This window comes from Chenopodium quinoa, unplaced genomic scaffold, assembly GCF_001683475.1.
Source record: "Chenopodium quinoa cultivar QQ74 unplaced genomic scaffold, ASM168347v1, whole genome shotgun sequence".
Classification (NCBI taxonomy): Eukaryota; Viridiplantae; Streptophyta; class Magnoliopsida; order Caryophyllales; family Amaranthaceae; genus Chenopodium; species Chenopodium quinoa.
In genome coordinates this window covers 952,591-973,833 of record NW_018744560.1, presented here as the reverse complement: position 1 = coordinate 973,833, position 21,243 = coordinate 952,591, and the positions used below count along the sequence as shown (strand labels likewise).

The 21,243-nt window shown below is 35.8% G+C and overlaps 3 protein-coding genes across 3 annotated transcripts; 2 read left to right on the top strand and 1 right to left on the bottom strand.

Annotated features, from left to right (window-relative positions):
- The first annotated feature begins 3,561 nt into the window (after nt 1–3,561).
- On the top strand, nt 3,562–4,380 carry LOC110699081. Its single transcript, XM_021876574.1, has one exon. It carries the CDS (start codon nt 3,562–3,564, stop codon nt 4,378–4,380), a length of 819 nt encoding a protein of 272 aa, XP_021732266.1.
- A 6,393-nt stretch (nt 4,381–10,773) lies between these two features.
- Nucleotides 10,774–14,536, top strand: LOC110699049 (ATP-dependent zinc metalloprotease FTSH, chloroplastic-like). Its single transcript, XM_021876540.1, has 5 exons — nt 10,774–12,385; nt 13,050–13,296; nt 13,388–13,571; nt 13,650–13,821; nt 14,147–14,536. The coding sequence occupies exons 1-5, from the start codon at nt 11,093–11,095 to the stop codon at nt 14,366–14,368; spliced, it is 2,118 nt and encodes a 705-aa protein (XP_021732232.1). The 5' UTR covers nt 10,774–11,092; the 3' UTR covers nt 14,369–14,536.
- A 470-nt stretch (nt 14,537–15,006) lies between these two features.
- On the bottom strand, nt 15,007–20,901 carry LOC110699050 (probable serine/threonine-protein kinase At4g35230). The gene is made up of 9 exons (XM_021876541.1): nt 20,252–20,901; nt 20,016–20,151; nt 19,316–19,449; nt 18,614–18,719; nt 17,947–18,032; nt 17,312–17,500; nt 15,909–16,073; nt 15,715–15,828; nt 15,007–15,508 (listed from the first exon to the last, which is right to left on the bottom strand). Exons 1-9 carry the CDS (start codon nt 20,537–20,539, stop codon nt 15,254–15,256), a joined length of 1,473 nt encoding a protein of 490 aa, XP_021732233.1. The 5' UTR covers nt 20,540–20,901; the 3' UTR covers nt 15,007–15,253.
- Nucleotides 20,902–21,243: the final 342 nt, after the last annotated feature.

Sequence of the window (21,243 nt, the reverse complement as noted above, 5' to 3'; positions counted from 1 at the left end):
CTGTTTTGTATTGTATGCATGCCATGCCGTTGTCCTAGCAAACTGGTTTCTGGGTTGTTATTTAGTTGTGATATTATGATTATGCCTATTGATGGTGGATAGTTTTTGGAGGTTGGCTGTCATAGTTGAGTTTTGGCTTTGTTAGCTTGCTTGGTGTGTAGTGGGATGAGGCCCTATTTTTATTGTTGTCCTAGCATGAGGTGCTAGCTGATGGCCTAGGTTGTATGGTGGGTGGTTTTCCTATTACTACCTTGTTGCTTGCTTCTACCTGGAATCCTTTTTATGCCTCTTCCATTGTGGTAGTTGTTTATCTATTATCTGTCTTGGCATCCTATGATTCCCTGCTTTGCTTGAGCCTCCTTGTGTTTGTATTGCTGGTTGATGGTTCATGGCTGCGATCCTTTGTCCTGGTTTGTACTGCATGTATGCTATTGTTCTGTCCTGGCAGGCTGTCTACGGGGTTGTTATCAAGCGGATTTTGTGATGCTGGTGGAAGGTGTTTTCTTTGTTTTATTTGGTGGAGGTTGGTTGTCATGATTGAGTCTTGGTCATTTTAGCTTGCCTGGTGTACTGTTTGGTGGGTTGAGGCCCCATTTTTAGTGTTGTCCCCTAGCATTAGGTGCTAGTTGATGGCTTGGATTGTATGGTGGGTAGTATCCCTCTTTCCACCTTGTTTCTTACTTTTGTCCGGGCTCCTTCTTATGCCTCTTCTGCTGTGGTGGTTGTTGTTCTACCTCTATCTACGCATCTTATGCTATTCTGTCTTACTTGAGCCTCCTTGTGTTTGTGTTGCTGGCTGATAGATTATGGCTACGATCCTTTGTTCTGGTTTGTACTGCATGTATGCTATAGTTCTGTCCTGGCAGCCAGGCTGACTACGGGGCTGGTATCAAGCTGTTTTTATGGTGATGATGGTGGATGGTGTATGCTTTGTTATTGTTTTGGCGTGGTGGAGGTTGGTTGTCATGGGTGAGTCTTGGTTATTCTAGCTTGCTTGGTCTGTAGTGGGTTGAGGCCCTATGTTTAGTGTTGTCCCCTAGCATGAGGTGCTAGTTGATGGCCTGGATTGTATGGTGGGTGGTATTCCTATTGCTACCTTGTTTGTTGCTTCTACCAGGAATCCTTCTTATGCCTCTTCTGTTGTGGTAATTGTTGCTCTACCTTTGTCGTGGCATCTTATGCTTCTCTGTCTTGCTTGGGCCTCCTTATGTTTGTGCTGCTGGATGATGGTTCATGGTTGCGGTCTTTTGGTCTGGTTTGTACTGCATGCATGCTGTTGTTCTGTCCTGGCAGACTGACTGTGGGATTGTTATCAAGCTGCTCTTTATGATGATGCTGGTGGATGGTGTATGCTTTCAAGCTAAGCTGATGCTTTATTATACTCACTTTTTTTGTTTTCTTTGGTGTATGGGTTTATTACCCACTTTTGATTGTAACTTCGGTTTCCTCTCCCTTTAATAGTTAGAGGTTCCGTAGTTGTCTTTGTTTTTCCTTCGGGCTTTGGTTTTGTTGTTTTTTTGGCCCAGAGGGCATATACTGAACTTTCATTTCTTGTAGTTGCTACTCATATTGGTGGTAACTCTTTACTTTTGGTAATAAAATTCTTTATTTACCAAAAAAAAAATTATCTCAATAAAAAATCACTCACGCACCCAAAAATAAATGGAAAAACAACAATAAACCAAGTTTTGCCCCATTCTCCCAAAATGGACCAACCTTTAAATCTGCCCAAAATAAAGCAAAGTTTGCATATTTTTTTCTCCCAAAATGAACTCAAATGACTGGTGACCTGTACAACCGATCATTTTTTTTATTTTCCTTTATTTTTTTAATTAAAAACCTTTAATTATCTTTTTCAAATTAACAAAATGATTAAAAAAATAATTTTAAAAAAAAAAAAAACCCCACTCTTCCCTCACCCCACTGCCAGCCACCCCCTCCTTCACCTCTCCTCCTTTTCCGGCCACCACTACCCCTCCTCCTTGACCTCCCATTTTCGGCCATTCACAAAACCACCACCTTCTTACTTACCCCAACCACAAAAGCACCAACCAAAGCCACCGTACCCCCACAAATCCACGAACCCACCCACATAAGCCACACCACAAAACCACCAATTGACGCACACCATGAAGATATGAAACCCACCACCGTACCGACGTACCGTCTAGCCCACCTTCATCCCAAAAGAGTGAGCTAATGTGACGGATTTAAGGCAAATCGTTGTTGATGAAGAGTTCGATTAGTGTTTGTGAGATTGGTGGTGGAGTTGCGGTGGGAAGAGATGTAGCACGGTAGCAGCAGTGGTGTGGGCTGGTGGGTAGCGATTGTTGTTGAGGTGAGGCAGGGCTTGCGGGTCTTGGCGGTTGTAGGTGTGGGCTGCTGTGTGTGGCAGGTTGAGATTGTGGTTGTTGGTAATTGATGGTGTGTTGGTGGCTAGAGGTGGTGAAGATTAAATTAAGGTGTGGGTATATGCGGCGCCGGCGACCGGGGGAGGGGGGTTCTGGGCGTCGGTCGGCCTTGGAGACAGGGGTAAGGCTTCGAGTGGGTGGTAGTGGGGTGGCTGGCATGTGGAAGGGTGTTTGGATTTTTTTTTTTAATTTCTTTTTTCTTAAATTTAAAAATAAAAAATAAATAAAAATAAAACCCTGACCAATGAATTAATGGCACGTGGATTTGTACCTAGTATATCAGGTAAGGTGACTTGTTGGGTTTATTTTGGGAGAAAAAATGCAAATTTTGGTCTATTTGGGCAGATTTAAAGGTTGGTTCATTTTGAGAATGGGGCAAAGGTTGGTTTGTTGTTGTTAAATTTTCCAAAATAAATATTGTTAAAAACCCATAATTTTAGCTAATTAACACAAAAATAATAGTTTGAGTATCAAATAGTTTACACGAAGGTAAATAAAATCGATTTAAATACAAGAAATATACGGCTGTAAAGATTCTTCATGCTCCCCAACCAAATTATGATTAGTTTATAATTAGTCTTACACTCACCAACTAGGATATCACATACAAATATACAATCTTGCTAATTATTGTAAACATTAATTAATCAAGTTGCCCTAGTGTTGTGGCCTGGCCTTAGCCTCTTATGTAATTTGTCATGCTACACTCTTTTAATTTATTATTATTTTATGTTTATTTCATTCATGTGTTAAGTTACATTTTAATTTGGTTGACGTGCATACATGACCAATAATTTAATTAATAATACATTTTTGTAGTATTATTTTATACATTATATTATGTTTGAAATATATGATGTCCACGTCCTTTATTATATTGATGTTTCCTAACTATAAAAAATAAATGATCTCAAAATCATCCAAATGAAATTTAAAAATTATGTGTGTCTGGTGTTACAAAGGCATGCCATCCATGCACACGAATAATGTACGTATCGTATATTCGTATGTACTACTCGAAAAGTTTGTGTTGTTCCATATATATGCATGAAACCTAATGTTTGAGTAAATCATTCATCTTAATTTTTCTTCCAAACTTCTTATTATAGTTTGAACAAAAGCTCCTAGCTAGCTTTTATCCAACAATAAAATGGCTAATTCAATCCGAAGAGCTACTTCTCACGTTCGTTCAAGCAGTTGGCCATGTACTCCGTACCCTCTAGAGTCGAGCATCGAGGATCTCTTGCTCAAGATCACTAGCTCGAGCTCATCACCATCTTCTTCGGTGGCATCCATACGTAACAACTTGTGTGATATCAAGAATTTGTATGAAGGCATCAACAATTTAATCAAGTGTTCCATGAACCAAAAAGTGCTTTCCCTAGGAGAACACCAAAGTGTTGTTGAAGAGGTTCTAGAAGGTTCTCTTGGCTTATTAGAAGCTTGTTCAACCACTAATGATGTTTTGTCCATGATGAAAGAATCCATCGTCGAGCTTCAATCATGTCTTCGAAGAAAAAGCAGTGAACAAGAAAAGGACATCAATGCTTATTTGATTTCAAGGAAGAAAATTCAAAAAATGGCAAACAAATGCTTAAAAAAGTTGTGCAAGCTAAACTTGGAGAAAGATGGAAAATACAACATCCCTACTTTGAAAATGCTAAACGAAGCTGAAATTATTAGTTTTTCGGCTTTGAAATATGTCTTGCCTTATTTTTCCGAACCAACCAACAAAGGAAAGAGTTGGTCATTAATGACTAAATTGATGCAATCAAAGAGCATATCATATAATACACAAGTGGATTCCAATGAAATAATGAAGATTGATAACGCGATTTTGGCTTATGGAGCAAAGAAGACAAACGTAGATGTTAAAATGAGTCAAGATTTGTTGAAACAATTAGGAGTACTTGAAGTGAGTGTTCAAGAGATTGAAGGGTCCTTGGAGGCAATATCTAGATGCTTATAAAGAACAAGGGTTTCCCTTCTTAATGTAATTAGCCATTAGTTTCCACTATATTGGGAAACCAATTTTGTAAAGGAAAAAAAAAATTTATTCTTTTGTACACAAATTAAAATATTACTCCGTATAATGCAATAATAGAGAACTACATTACTTGTATCTATCTTTATTTTTCTTATGAAAACTATGCCAATTCCACTGACTTTTTTTCCTTGTGATTGAAGTATGGTTGTTTTCATACTCTCATTAATCGTTATGGCTTAATTAATTTGATTAATACAACTACATTCAAATCAATTAGTGTCCACTTACAAAAGTTGCCAAGTTGGGAAGCTTTAAAAAAATCAAGTTGATTCAAAACTTTTATTTTATTTGCCATTTGGATTCTTAACACTAGACAAATTATAAGTAAAATATGTCAACTCTTCATATCATTTTACATTTTTTCCAATCCAATCCTCTAACCTTTTTTTTTTAAAAGGACAGGTATACAATCAGTACCTTAAGATAGATTTGTCTCAAGACTATACACTAAGGGCATGTTCACATTTACTTAATTTCAGGTCAGTTCAGCTCCAATCAGTTCAGTTCAGTTCAGCTTCAATCAGTTCAGTTTAGTTCAGTTTAGTTCAGTTCAGCTCCTAATTTTCCTCTCTCATAAAATATTCATTTCATCTCAGTTCAGTTCAGTTCAATTCAGCTCCAATCAATTCAGTTCAGTTCAGTTCAACTCCAATCAGTTCAATTCAGTAAATGTGAACAGGCCCTAACTTATCAGAATGACCATGCTAATGAGTTATATCTATCAAATTTTAAGTGCTCGCTTGCTCTTATGATAACACAAAATTGTGTTACCCAAATACGCCAATGTCCAAACTAAATTACTATTTTTCACCTAATTTCTACCGGATATTTCTACAGTGTCATTTTTCAATAAATAACACCACAACATAATGATATGTCAAGTTATAATTGGCCAATTTTTAATTTATTTTTAAAAAGCTAAATGTACTATACATGTATACATGCTTGTAAATACATATATTTATATAAAGAATACATCATTATAGTTTTTTAAAACAAAATAATCATTCCCAAAACTTAAATTATAATTAAAATTCTGAAAATCAAACTTAAAAAAAAAAAAAAAAGAAAGAAAAGAAAAGAAAAAAACTGCAAATCAAATACTCCGTTTTCATTGTTCTTCAATTGACAATGGTGTTCATCACGTTAATGGCTATTTTATTTAATGATATCTCTCCTGGGCAATTAGGTGCAGCGATTAGGCGTATTTTGGGTGTGTTTTTGGTGCTTTTTTAGGGGTCTTTCTGGGTGGGTTTCTTGATTGGTTTTGGGGTGGGTTTTTGGTGCGGTTTTCAGGCTACAATATAGGCATTTCGGCATGGCAGTTCTTGGCTATTTGGCGATGGTTTTAGGATCGGTTTTGGTCAATTTCAGGAAGGTTTTAGGCGACTTTCTCGGGGTTTGATATGGTCAGTTTTCAGGCAATGTTTCCGACAGTCATTCTTCTTCTCCGTCCCGCAGCAAATCCATGATTGATGATTGATGAACGATGATGATGATGGATGATGAACGATGATAAACGATGACCGATACAATGAACGATGATAAACAATTTAGACGTAGATGTGAATTTAATTTTATGATTTCTAATTATAATTATAAATTTGAAAATTAACTTTAATTATAAAACTAGATTTTCATAATTTATAATTATGTATTTCTAAAATAAATACATGTATGAAAAAAATACAAAAATAAAATACAATTTAAATACATTTTGGACATTAAAAATAATTCAAAATGAAAATAAAAATACAAAATACAGACCAATCAAATTTTGCCACATCAGCAAGTTGTGGTGTCATTTTTAAAGAATGACATTGTAGAATTTTTAAATTTCTACCTCTGAGTTAAGCATTGCTTATCTATAGTGAAAGAAATATGTATAATATTTAGTTGTGAGAATTTAACTTGAAAGGAGAAAATAATTATAATTTGAACAGTGGTTGCCAACTTAGTTGTGAGAATTTAACTTGAAAGGAGAAAATATTAATAGTTTGAATAGTAGTTGCCAACTAGTTTAATTGTTTCAGCATTACAAGTGGTACTCAAGGCCTAGAACATTCAATTCACATTTATCATTGCGCTTTGTTCGCACCAAAAAAAAAAAAAAAAATAAATAAATATCATTGCACTACAGATCGAGAAAAAAAAATGTAATGTAATTAAACAATAGTGATAAACAAGTATCACATAATTTACACGAAGGGAATAACATTATTTAAAACACCAGAAATTTAAAGCTGTCAATATTCAGTTATCTTATTATTCTTGCACCACCAGCAGCCATATTATATAGTATGATGAAATGATCTTCCAAATCACTTGTAAAGATCAAAGATAATGTTGCTCAAGTTGTGGCCTTAATGCCCTTAAATTATTATGTTAGAAGTCTCCTGTCTATGCCATTCATGCACATACATAATACCTTTTAAATTCCACTTGTGCTACTCTTAAGGTTGATCCAATTTTAAATTAGTTACATGCAGTTTCTGTAAATTGAATATGGTCAATTATATAAAATTATAAATATGAGAAAATTATAAATTTATAATTAGGCTGTACGGTATACATGCATCCTTGGCCGGATATCTTGATGTACTCAAACTATCAAAGCTTAATAAACTCAAAATAATCCAAATGAAATAAAAAATTAAGTTCAATAAAATCTAGGCAAATTTATTGAATAAAACCTTTTAAATGCCTTATTTTGTAAGAAAAAAACCTTTAAAACGATTCTTTGTTAAAAAAAACCAACACGATCAAATTTTTTTTTTTTTGTCTAAAGAAACCTCCCCCTTTTTTTCTGGCCGGCATTGACTACAACTTTCCGGCATTGACTTTTTATTTTCCCCAGTTGCGCCCAAACACTTTTATATTTGCACTCCCCTTTTTATTTGCCCCTCTTATTTTCCCTCCAATTCCTCTGTATTCTCTCTCTTTTTTCTTCCATGGATGCTCTGCAATTATACCACCGGTTTTGAACTGGTGACAAAGTGGGGAGGTATTGGCACCCCCCACATTGTGACCGGTTCGAACCGATGGCTTAAACCGGGTTTGAACCGGTGCCTTTTAAGGTTATTCTACTAGTGGTGCCACCAACTCAGTTTGGGTTTCTCTCTCTGTTTCCTCTGCTACTCGCCATTAATTCGTGAACAATAACCTAAGGTAAGATTAAATTCATCATCTAATTACTTGAAATAGAGCAAAAATTGGGGCTTTTTTTACTCAAGCTTGGAACTCACGTATTTCCTGTTTTCAATTGATAAAGGAGGAATAAAGAGGCTTTTTGGACGCAAATCAAGGTTTCCTAATTACTTTGTTAAGTACAAACCAAGGTATGTTCTTCAATTTTGCACTTAATTGCATCCATGAATTGCATAAAAATTAGGGTTTAACTGATAAATAAGAGAAAAAAACCTAATTTACCTGATTGTTGCTGCTTGTTGGAGAATTTGTACTGTGATGTGAGCCAAATTAACCCACTAAACTCTGATGGATTGTTAAATTTGTTGGCTAAAATTGTTCAAATGTTGCCCTAATATGTTGAATGTCTTCGATTTTGTTTTGGTTGCTTTGTTTGTCAGGTTTAATGGTAGAAAAAAGAAATCATAGTAAGAGAAAAATTACAAAGGATAGAGGAATGGTAGAGTAAACCCTAGAATGGTGAAATCACCACTTCAATTGTGGAAGAAATACATGAAGAACCCTAAACTACCTTTCAATTCTGTTAATTATTTTTGGGGCGTCTTGCCCTAGATTATAAATAGAGGGAAAATTAGGCTACCAAAAAAAAAGAGGGAAAATCACCAAACAATAAGGTGCAAATAGGGAAAGTAAGAGGTCAACCCCGAAAAGTTGTAGTCAATTCCGGAAAAGAGGGGGGAGGAATCTTTAGACAAAAAGTTGATCGTGGTGGTTTTTTTTTAACAAAGAATCATTTGAAATGTTTTTTCTTGCAAAATGAGGCATTTAATAGGTTTTTTTTAATAAATTTGCCTAAAATCTAGTCCATTTTGGTCTTATAGAGTTAACGCCCTCGTTAACTTGGCGTTAATTGTGGTCCATAAGTGTCACCTACCAACTGAGTAGAAATATATTTTTTTGAAGTCATTTCACAGAAAACAAAGTAAAATATTTACTGAATTGCCATTTAATCAACAAATTTCGTTTATCATGTTGATAAACCGGGGATCCCTCTTTTTTCCCGTACCGTTTAACCCCAATATTCAAAGTGCAAAATCTTCAAAATGTCAAATTTTTAAGTACAAAAATGAATGGATAAGAGAAAGCACACGTAAACAACAAAGCAAGTCACTCATCTCTTGGCTTGTATTTAATAGGCAAAATGAGGCATTTCATATGCACATGAAACCTATTGTTTGAGTAGATCATTCATCATTTTCTTTCAATCTTCTTAGAGCTTGAACACCCCTTTCATCTAACAATATAATGACTAATGGAAATATTACTTCTCATATTCAAAGTAGTTGGCCATCTACTCCTTACCCTCTAGAGTCAAGCATTGATTGTTGTAAAATAAGTGTTTCAAAGGCTACAAATATAATGATTATATAATGTATTAATGTATTTGTTTGATCAAAGGAAATTGGTGTGGCGTGACATTCGTCACTAGTTTTGAAAACAGATTCCAACGTAACAGGGGTGCTCGTTTTATTGTCGGTACATTCCCTAAGATTGCACACCACTCTCAGTCAAAGGCACTTTTGAGTGAGAGGTGAAGTCATATAAACTTATGCCCAAAAGAAGAAGAAATTTGGTTAGCTTTTTGTATTTTGTGTATAATTTCCATCAAAGATGAAGAAAACCAAGCCAATTTTATAAGCAATGATGGAGTTTCTAGAGGATGAATCTAGACACCATAGGTGTGATTAAATCAGAATAATAAACTTGATTAAATCACCATTATTATTCACTTTAATGGGGGGGGGGGTTACAAGAGAATACAAGAATAGTGAAAGAAAACCAAAAGAATAAAAGTAGACATGAAAATTCTACTCCACACCTACTTTGTGAGCAATCATTGTAGGCAATAATCATAAAAAATTACTCCATAACCCACTTATGGGAAAACGTTGTAGGTCATAACCTCCTTATAGAGTAAAGTAATTAAAGGGAGGAGAGACCGTAAAAGTTATCAACAAACTAATGGCAATTAAAAAATAAAGTAACATGTCAATTACGGAGGACATAAATACCCGTTGATAAACAAAATTCAATTTAGAAATTTGGATTTTTTTTTCCGAGCAAATTCAAGTTTATCAGAATGAGAAACAAGTTTTGTTTATCAAGGGGTTTTGATGTACTTTCATCTGAAAATTTAAGGGCAAAATTGACATTTTCTGTAAACGTGAATTTGACGACGTGAACACATAATTGAACATTTTCTCTCTCTTCTGGTTATTCTAAACATTTTCTCTCTCCTCCATTAATTTTCTCTCTCCCGTTCTTTCATAAAGAAAAAAATTTCTCCCTCCTGTAAATTTAAAGCTGAACATTGGTCTCCTCTATCACAAAATTAAGGTCGGAGCACTCACCATTAAAACTGGGCAATTAAAATTCACTAAATTTGGGCAGGAGGATGTAACCCTTTCCTCTTTTCACCTTTAATTTTTCAACTGGAGTTTTTGTTTTCGCCAAAATTGTGGTGGTGACATGGTGTTCACGAGCAAGAAAGCAAGAAGATGGAGGAATGAAGGATGAAGAAGATGGAGTAGGAAGAAGCAAAGGACAAAAAATAATGAAAAAATACCAATCTGAATTTTTGAGAATTCAATTCAATTTTATTTTTCCAAATTCATTTGTTTTTCAGCTGAATTTGTAACAAGATTAATTAGCTCAAATGTCGTCGGAAAATCAAGTAGTTGAAGAAGAAGTCGTCCAATCAAGAGATCGATCAATGGCGGTGGAAGCTTCATCGTCGACTTCAATGGCGGAGGAGAGAGAAAAATAAGGAGAGTTTGAAAGAGATGTATACTGCTGATGGTCTTATAGAGTTAACGCCCTCGTTAACTTGGCGTTAATTGTGGTCCATAAGTGTCACCTACCAACTGAGTAGAAATATATTTTTTTGAAGTCATTTCACAGAAAACAAAGTAAAATATTTACTGAATTGCCATTTAATCAACAAATTTCGTTTATCATGTTGATAAACTGGGGATCCCTCTTTTTTCCCGTACCGTTTAACCCCAATATTCAAAGTGCAAAATCTTCAAAATGTCAAATTTTTAAGTACAAAAATGAATGGATAAGAGAAAGCACACGTAAACAACAAAGCAAGTCACTCATCTCTTGGCTTGTATTGAACCCAAATTTCATCTTTTACTTTCCAAACTCTCTCAATCCCACACCATTATTGTTGTACACATTAATCCACATCCTTATAAACTTAATTACTTAATTCAATTTAATTCCCACATTTCATAAAAATAAGTTATAAAATAAAATATCTATACTATAGAATATAGATTGCATTTTTCATTTGTGTACCACCAAGCTCCAGCAGCAACAGATTTTAGCCATAGATTCACTCTCCTCTTTCCTCCCTTAAAACCCAAGACACTGAAAATCAAAACCCAATTTCCATTTTTTTAAAGCTTCAAACCAATCAACAATGGCGACTAACCATTTACTATCTTCAAGCTTCCTTGGAAATGGCGTCCTAATCTACCCGCCAACACCCAAAACCACAAAACCCTCTTTAGCTTCTCCAAGAAGAAAACAATTCATCACTCAATCCTTAACCCCCAATTCTCAAAACCCTAATTTTCCATCAAAATCAGCTTTAACAGCTTTAATTTTATCTTCAACTCTTGCTTCACAGCAAGCTTTTGCTGCGGATAATATCTCTCCTCCACCGCAACCACCCCAGGTAATTGAAGCTCAACCCAACAATCCTGGTCTCCCAAATTCAACCCCCTTTTCGCAAAATTTAGTCTTGAATGCTCCGAAACCTTCGAATTCGGATCTTCCAGAAGGTTCTCAATGGAGGTACAGTGAGTTCTTGAATGCAGTGAAGAAGGGTAAGGTTGAAAGGGTGCGATTCAGTAAGGATGGTTCTGTTTTACAGTTAACTGCAATTGATGGTAAAAGAGCTTCTGTAGTCGTTCCTAATGATCCTGATCTTATTGATATTTTGGCAATGAATGGTGTAGATATCTCTGTTTCTGAAGGGGAGGGTGGAAATGGGTTGTTTAGTTTTATTGGGAATTTGTTGTTTCCTATTATTGCTTTTGCAGGGTTGTTTTTCTTGTTCCGTCGGGCCCAAGGTGGGCCCGGCGGGCCTGGTGGACTTGGCGGGCCGATGGATTTCGGCCGGTCGAAGTCTAAGTTCCAGGAAGTGCCGGAAACTGGTGTGACATTTGCCGATGTTGCCGGTGCTGATCAGGCTAAGCTAGAATTGCAGGAAGTTGTGGACTTTTTGAAGAACCCTGATAAGTACACTGCATTGGGGGCTAAAATCCCAAAAGGGTGTCTCCTTGTGGGGCCCCCTGGAACCGGAAAGACATTGTTGGCGAGGGCGGTCGCTGGTGAGGCCGGTGTGCCGTTCTTTTCGTGTGCAGCTTCGGAGTTTGTGGAGCTGTTTGTTGGTGTGGGAGCTTCCAGGGTGAGGGATTTGTTTGAGAAGGCGAAGAGTAAAGCGCCTTGCATTGTGTTTATTGATGAAATTGATGCTGTTGGGAGGCAAAGAGGAGCAGGAATGGGAGGTGGAAATGATGAGAGGGAGCAGACTATCAATCAGTTGTTGACTGAGATGGATGGGTTTTCAGGGAATTCAGGAGTGATTGTTTTGGCTGCCACTAATAGGCCTGATGTTCTTGATTCTGCTTTGCTGAGGCCAGGGAGGTTTGATCGTCAAGTGACCGTTGATCGGCCTGATGTTGCAGGGAGAGTTAAGATCCTTCAGGTATAATTTGTGAACTTATTAGACTTATTTATCAGCATGCTTTCGATTTTGCTATTCTATTTTACATGCCTTGGAATAGTTGATTGTTTCTAATATGTAAGGATGTTGCAACACTCGCAAGTCTAGTTTATTGCTGTTTGTGTAAGAACATTGTATTATGTCCTGTGCTACCTGAAAAGATGTTTCTAGCTAAGACTGAAGTTGCTTTGATGGTTATGAAATGAAGAATATCAGTGTTCTGATAATACTTTATTTGTGAGTGTATAGATGTGAACATAGGACGGTTAGACTGAGAGTAAATGCATAGTGTTCTGGCTTTGATTGTTGTATGATAAATTATGAATACAACTTGTGCAATTATCTAAGAAATAAGTCTTAAGGTTAATTAAAATCAGTACTTGAACTGAAAGGACTTTTACTGCCAGATTATGTACTTTTTTCAGGTGTAGTATAGAAAGTTTGCTTGCCTAGTAAATCAGCATGTCTAGGATTTAATATGGTAATTGGTTGAAGGATCGATACAAGAATGAAATGTATCCAACTAAAGTTATGCATATGAAAAGAGAATATCAGGGTGTTTTTGAATTTTCATCAACTTGTTTCATTTCTTGCATGTTTCACATGGATGTCAACTGCTGATTTGTTGCCATTGTTGGTGTTAAAGGTACACTCTCGTGGAAAGGCACTAGCGAAGGATGTGGACTTTGAAAAGATTGCGAGGAGAACCCCTGGTTTTACTGGAGCAGACTTGCAGAATCTGATGAATGAAGCAGCAATCCTTGCAGCTAGAAGAGATCTTAAGGAAATAAGCAAAGATGAAATATCAGATGCTCTAGAGAGAATTATTGCTGGTCCAGAAAAGAAAAATGCAGTTGTATCAGAGGAGAAGAAGCGATTAGTAGCTTATCACGGTGGGTTCAAATGATCATATCTTGTTAACTTCCTGCCTTATAATGCTAGTCTTTAGGATGTAACTGCTATAAATATTTCCTTTTTGTGCAGAGGCCGGTCATGCCTTAGTGGGTGCTCTTATGCCTGAATATGATCCTGTAGCCAAAATTTCAATCATTCCTCGTGGTCAAGCAGGTGGTCTCACATTTTTTGCCCCAAGTGAAGAAAGGCTGGAATCAGGCCTTTACAGCAGAAGCTATCTCGAAAACCAGATGGCCGTTGCTCTTGGTGGCAGGTCAGTATTGTATTCAACAGTTATCAACATCTAACACAGTATGTTGGTGTTAACTCTAAATTTCCCTATATTTTGCAGGGTAGCTGAAGAGGTTATATTCGGTGAAGACAATGTTACAACAGGTGCATCTAATGACTTCATGCAAGTTTCAAGGGTTGCCAGGCAGATGGTTGAAAGATTTGGGTTCAGCAAGAAAATTGGACAACTTGCTGTCGGTGGAGCTGGTGGAAATCCATTCTTGGGCCAGCAGGTAGGCACATTATTTAATTGTCAAACTTACAATCTATCATAGACCTAGATTTTTGTCAATGGGTTCTCTTGAACTTAAAATTTGCGGAAGAACAAATAATTAGTAACTGCATGTAGCAATATAAAATGTAGAATTGATGTAGTAAAAATAATAGTAAAAATAGTCAACTCTAATCGGTACAAAAAATTTCGATACAATAACAACAGGTGAAGAAATTAGTACTCATCTCTGTGTCTGTCATAAGCTGTGTTAAGAACTGCTCCCCGCTCCTCAAAGCAACCATGCAAATGTTATTTACATATTTGTATATGAATATATTTTACAGATGTCAAGTCAGAAAGATTACTCAATGGCAACTGCCGATGTGGTTGATGGTGAAGTGAGAGAGTTGGTTGAGGTTGCATACAAAAGGGCGAAGGACATCATCAACACCCACATTGACATCCTCCACAAACTTGCTCAGCTACTCATTGAAAAGGAGACTGTTGATGGGGAAGAGTTCATGAGCTTGTTCATTGATGGCAAAGCTGAATTATATGTTTCTTAAAGTCAGGTCATTAATTCCTGATTTCTTGTAGTATATGATTCAAGTGCATCAGTTTCCATGCTTGTACAAAACTTGTTAGATAATACATTAATACATACTGCATATTTGAAAAAAATGAGACAACTTTCCGTGTACAAAATTCGATGAATGAACTGGCTTCTTCTACTATGTCTTAGTTTCGTCCTTGCTTTAAACTGTAAACATAGCTCCCTTTGACCTATAGACTTGAAAGACTCTTCTTTAGTTTGAAATGGAACCACTTATCTGGATCATCAAGAAAGCAAATATGGTTCATATCCATCAAGTTAAATATGTCGATTTTTTCAGATTCATTGTAGTCCTTAGTATGTTGAAATTTTATATGCTCCCAGAAAAAAAAAAAAAAAAAAAAAAAAAAAAAAAAAAAAAAAAAAAGAACAAATTGGAAGATGAAGTAATTAGAAAATTCCCCCTTTTGTTTTCATTTTCATGTGGAGCTGGTTCTTTAAATAGTTGGCTCTGAGTCAACCATACATATCAAACAAGTCTCCTGCTAAATATAACTAGTTTAGTTTTCCACTGAATAGGAACTTGATCTCAGATTCTCAGTCTGCAACCTAAACATTGATAACACTTTTTACCAATTTGCAGCCATATGCTTCCCAAAATTGTGTTGTATTATAGGTTTGAAAATGTACAAAATACATATATAAAATTATTTCAAAGAATTTTGATACTAATAAATGGCACCACTGACATTCACAAGAAAATAAACACTCCTCTCCCTCTATGGTACAGCATCAAAATGCAAGAGTAATACATACACCCAACACACCCTCTGTACTATGAAGACTAAAACAAACAACTGAGAACCAATTATGAAAGAATTATACAAGAGTTTGGTCCTCAGTTTCCTTTCAAACTACGCTGTCGTTTATCTTCTAATTGAGCAGCCTCATTCAACATGTCAGCTGCATCTTTGTGCATGTCTAGCTTCGATAAGGCGACTGATTGCATGTAGAAAGCTGTTGCCCAGTCTGGGTATACACATTGTGCTTGCATTGCATCTCTTAGAGCTGCATCAGGCTGGTCTGTGAACAGATAGCAAAGACTTCGGCGAGCATAAACAGTTGGAGAGATCATAGTTCCAACATCTATAAACTGCCCACAGAAATTTAGTTCAAAAAATGATCTTGAGACTACTCAAAGTATATATAAATTATAAAGTGCAAAATTCAAAAAATGTTGCATGAATACTGGGGTAAGAATCGACCACTGAGACCCTACAATATGAATTTCCACTTAAAGGATAATTTCAGCCTTCTTGTCCATTACTGAAAAGAAGAGCGCAGAGAAGGGTTGCATACCTGCGAATAGCAATCTATTGCAGTCTTAAAATCTTTATCACGAAATGCCAAATCACCACGCTTTCTTGCCTCCAAGATGTCTCTCATCTGCTGTGTCCACTCTTGAAAAGATAACTGAGTCACAGTACAAAACTCATCAATTTTAGACGAGGGATGATTCGGACAAGTAAACTGCATTATAATATACTAATTACCTCATTGGTCCCTTCATCATCTTTGTAGTGTGTTGAAACCAGTATTTGATGGATTGCAGTGAGGTCCAAACGAGAACAGGCATCTCCCATGGCAGAAAGTGGTTGCGGAGGTGTAGGAGGTACATCTTCAGGCTTTGGTATTCCCAGCATTAGATAAGATGGAACCTGAAATGGCAAAATCAACCTACAAATTACCTCTAGGAAACAGATGTTTTCTTCACCCTAATTTTCCACTTCCCCTCATTCCCACCCCTTTTTTCCCAGGGCCGTTGAAAATTATCCATCGGTATGTAGAAACTACAAAGTTTCAGCAGATATTATGGAAGATATGGTAGACAGATTACTCTGCAGTCCAAATACAAATGAAGTTTAACTGTGACACTAGTGAATAAGGGACTCCATAGTGCATACTTAATACCATAATCATACCTCATCTGATAGACATAAAAAATGGCAGAAGATATCTGAAATCGGAATTTTGAGAGGCCTTAAATTTAGATAGGGGTGGAGAGGGTAACCCTTGATACACAATTGGGAGTTAAAATCATGTTTAATCAATCAATGCTCATAACTGTTCATTGGAAGTTGGGAGGCTACATATTGGTAAGGATTATTAATTGATAAGCAAGCCTAATAAAGGAAAGTGTCATAGTGTTCAATACATCCCTGAACCAATAAGTCTTTTGTCACTAGCTGCTCAGCAATTAATAGAAAGTTGAAAGGAAAAGGAGGATCTATCTTTTGAAAGTAGTAGAAGTGATTCACGAATTAGTAAAGCAAGAGCTGCTTCATCTAATTGTTCAGGCTTTTTATGAATATATTGAAGATGAGGTGAATTTTTTCATGATTTATACCCACAATTCCTCAAACTGAAAAGTATATACAAATAAATTAAATTCAAGAAAAGACTTTCTACCCGTAGCATGGCTTTACACTATTCATGTTAATCGGATATACAGACAGATAGTCAAGCTATATATAGTCAATCTTATTTTAGAAATGATCAAACCAAATCAGACAATATTTTAGTGTGTGTTTTCTAATTGTTAAATATCTTTAATTCCATAGAACAAAAAATTATGAAAATTCCACATTTGAATGTATACGCTACAGCGATATAAATGTAACGATATCTATAAATGTAACAATACCTCATTAAATAATCCCACCCACCCCCTCCCCACCCCAAGGATTAGTATACAAATAAGGTCAAAGATTAGTCAAATCAGGACTCGGATGATCAGGCTAAATTTAGTGTCTTAAGAAGACAAACATCCAAGCAAAGTTTATAATAATAGTTGAACATGCCACATATCAAGCATAACAGCATTAAAATCCAAATCTGAATGAAAAAGCCAAGTACAACTCACATAAATTGTGAACAATGGTAGTTAATGACTTACATCAGCTTTATTCTGCAGCGGAGCAAGTGTTGTAAATAGGTCTTTGACATTTGGTCGCTCTCTAGGTTCATACTGCAAGCACTGCGAGGAAAGATTAAAAACAACTGTTGCCTCTTCGTTTGAGAAGTTGCCTTCCAAATGCGAGTCCATTAGAACAAGAATGTTTTTGCCTCGTATCATGTCAAGAGCCTGCAGAGCACAAACATCTTAGCAACTTAAAACGCATTGCATTACACATGCAGAAAAATGCAGTTAAAAAACGAGTGATAATCAATAAGGGCCCATTCAATCTCTGCTTGAAAGTAATTCCATCTACAGGTTCATTAACAAAATCTGTCTCAGCCTTGATGATATCAATCCTTTCAACAAGCAAGATTTTGTATTCTTGGAAACTGTAGCACTTATACCAGATTTTCTATAGTCAAAACATCTTATTATCATCACTTCCCCTCTTTCACCAAACAACATTTTTATTCCTGCAAGTCGTGTATTGGGTTGAGTCAGGCAGTTCACAGGTTAGTAAAGAGGGAAGCAAGAACACCTGCTAAAGAGCCCAAGTCTGAATGACTACAAACTAAACAACATTAATCCTTCATGCAAGAGTTATAAGAGTAAAACTACGTATTTGAACTCACATGACTCGGAGGAATATGCTTGCCACTAAGGAGGTCCAAAAGGACTGTTCCGAAACTGAAGACTACACTTTCTGGGGTAACTCTTCCTGTATGAAAGTAAGTGAACTTTGTCATTGCAGGTGACAACAGAAAAATGGCACTATTGCAGCATAAGGTACCATGCAGCCGATGCAGGTAATCCACAACAATTCTAAAACTATAATAGCATGTTCCATTCCAATTAATATGACAACAAGATCAAGATTGAAGGATGACAAAACTTATTGGAGAATTTCACGAGGAGAAATTATTTTTACCAAGGTTCATTCAATTCGCTCTTTTCAAAACCATTTATTTCATGATTCTATAAGTATGGTTTTGAAAGAGTGAAAAAAAAAAATACTTTTCAAATGCCAGCATTACTAGGGTATGCTATTCATATTGGCACAACACTCAGAAAGTCAGAGTAAGGTTCATATCTACATGGAAATTTTTGCATTTCCAGTAATATTAGAATTCTCCCCAAGAACATCACAAACCTGAAACCAGATTTAAGTATCACAAGAGAAACTAAAAATAGCACAAATTTTCAATAACTCAAATCTGAATATATAGTCTTGCCAAGACCTACAATAATTGAACCAACAAGATGATATAGAACTCTAATAGAATAAGTAGTAGTTGATACCATTTCTTAGATACTCTGGTGGTGTGTAGGCAAGATTTGTGCTGTAACTTTTTCCATCTCTGCTGTTTTTCATCAGGCCAAAACAAGAAAGTCGTGGATCACCATTCTGCCAAAAGCGCACGTGGTTAACATCTAAAGCTTATATAATTGCTTTTCACCAACTTTCAGGTTATAACAGGTTAATTTTCAATCACAGTAGTGTATATATTACATATCATAGACTAAAAATCAACAAAGTCAATCATATTGAGTGCATAAACAGAATATAAATACTCTCCATTCAAAAGTATCCGTTTTTCATAGGAATTATGAAAAATTAATGATAGAAATTGGATTCACTAATAATTAGATGTGAACAATAAAAAAAAGGTGAATGCCAACTAGTTTTATTAGATAAAGTATTAGGTGAAGACCTAGGATCATATCCCATCAATACAAACAAAAAAATAAATAAATAAATAAAAGATATATAAGCTACATTTGCCTTTTGGAACTGATTACGAAATAACAATTTAGATCATTAATAATACAAGCATACTAATAATTCTTTTTAACAAATACTGTAATGGCCTAGTGGGCAACACTTGTTAGATGTTTTTTTTTTAAGCAGTGATCGATGATATATCAAAGTTAAATCCCACAAAAGTCAAATGTGGTAAGTTATTTTAGTCTAACGGGGGTATTATGGGAATAATGCAATACCTCATCAAAGAGAACCCTGTATGCATTTAAGTCATGATAAAGTGGGCGACCTTCGGTGCTGCAATACTCCAGAGCTTCAGCAATATATAAAGCAACTCTCAGTCGCATTGCCCACTCAAGAGTTTGGTTTTCCCCTATCAAGAATAGCAGTACTATGAGACCAAGATCATTAAGGTCTATAGTCATGAATTTTTCACCACAACAGCAAAAGGCATAAATTATTATCCCAATGAAAATACAGTTAACACTAAACGATATATTATTTTAGTTTCAAAGTTTGAGTTATTAAGGCAAACACGCAGGCCTTCACTAGCCCTAAAAATGTGACATCAAAAAATTGGACATTAAAGTTAACAAAGCTCATTGCTCTTTATTAAACCAACAATTTAATCCAATCCCATTCTACAATCAAAACGCAACAAAATGCAAGTAACTATCACATCTCTTTTCACACATGCAACTAAACCTATGTAAGCTAACCTTGGAACAATCCCCAACTTAGAAACCCTAATATAGTCACAATTAAACATAAATCCAATTCAATACTACTAAATACCCATTTCCATATTCAGCATTTCCTTCAAAAAAAATTCCTAAACAATCAATCATATAAACAAACCAAAACAAAACTACATTTACCATAATTAAACTCAACCTAAATTACCAAAAATAGAAATAAATAACTAAGCAACACCCTTACAATGGAAGAGATGTTTAGCAAGAGTATCATTAGGCATAAACTCCGCAACCAATAACCTCTCATCTCCATCACAACAATACCCAATCAAATTCGCCAATTTCTTGTGCCTCAATTTCCCAACTCCTTTTGCTTCTTCCTGCCAAAAAAAAACAAAATAAAGATCAAATTCAACAACAACCCAGTAACAAAAAACCAATCAATTGAAAAACCCAAAATTAGAAACCAGTAAAAATTACAGCAAATTGTTTAGGGTCAGGCCAAGCAAGCTTAGAAAACTTCTTAACAGCGATCAATCGACGGTTTTGAAGACGGCCACGATAAACAACATTAGGAGCCTTTTCACCACCTTCTGAAACAATCGATTTCAAACTGAAGTTGTCGGTGGCCGTCTTCAACTCCGACAAAGTAAACTCTGAGAAACCCGCCGAAGCACCATCACCGACAACGGCGGAACCACCACCATTGATTGTAGCGTGATTAAGGGGTTGTTTAAGTGGACCCAGTTTTGACTGAAAACAACCCATTTAAAAAAAACTTAAAAACAGCACCAAACCAAAGCTTAAACTAGTTAAAGGGTTGTAGTTGTAGTTGTGTTCTGTAGTTGGGTACTTAGGTTGGTGGGAAAAAGGGGTTGACAAAAAACTCTTTGTATTTGTAAAAAGTTTGGAATGAAATGAATTGTTTGAGAGTCAATTGAAAGAAGAGAGAGAAAGAAAGAGATCTGAAAGAGTAATTTAGAGAGAGAATGATGATGATTATGAGAGGTACAGCTTACACATTGCAACTTGTAAGCTGGTTTTGGTTTTGATGATTCTTCATTCTTCCGTTGACAATCAAACTCGTTTTTTTAATTGTGTATTTTATGGTTTGGTCGTTAAAGCTTAAAAGTTTAGCAATAGTCAAGAAAGTATGATGAAATTTTATGGTAGTTTCACTTCATTTTTTTTGGGTCCACTTTGGTTGAATTCTACAAGTGATATTCTTATGTTTTTTTGGGTCTACTTTGGTTGGATAATGGTTGAAAGTTCAAGCTACTTGAGCCCAATAGATATACCAAGTCTATGGACTTGCCTTAACTTAGAATGCCAATGAGTTAAGTTAAGACGACCCACTTGGATAATCCTCATTAACAAGTTATCCAAATCCAATCTAATCAAAACCCAACAATAGCCTAAACACAACTCAACTTTTGAGGTGGTTGGGTTGGGTCTTGGACCTCTTGGTTAAA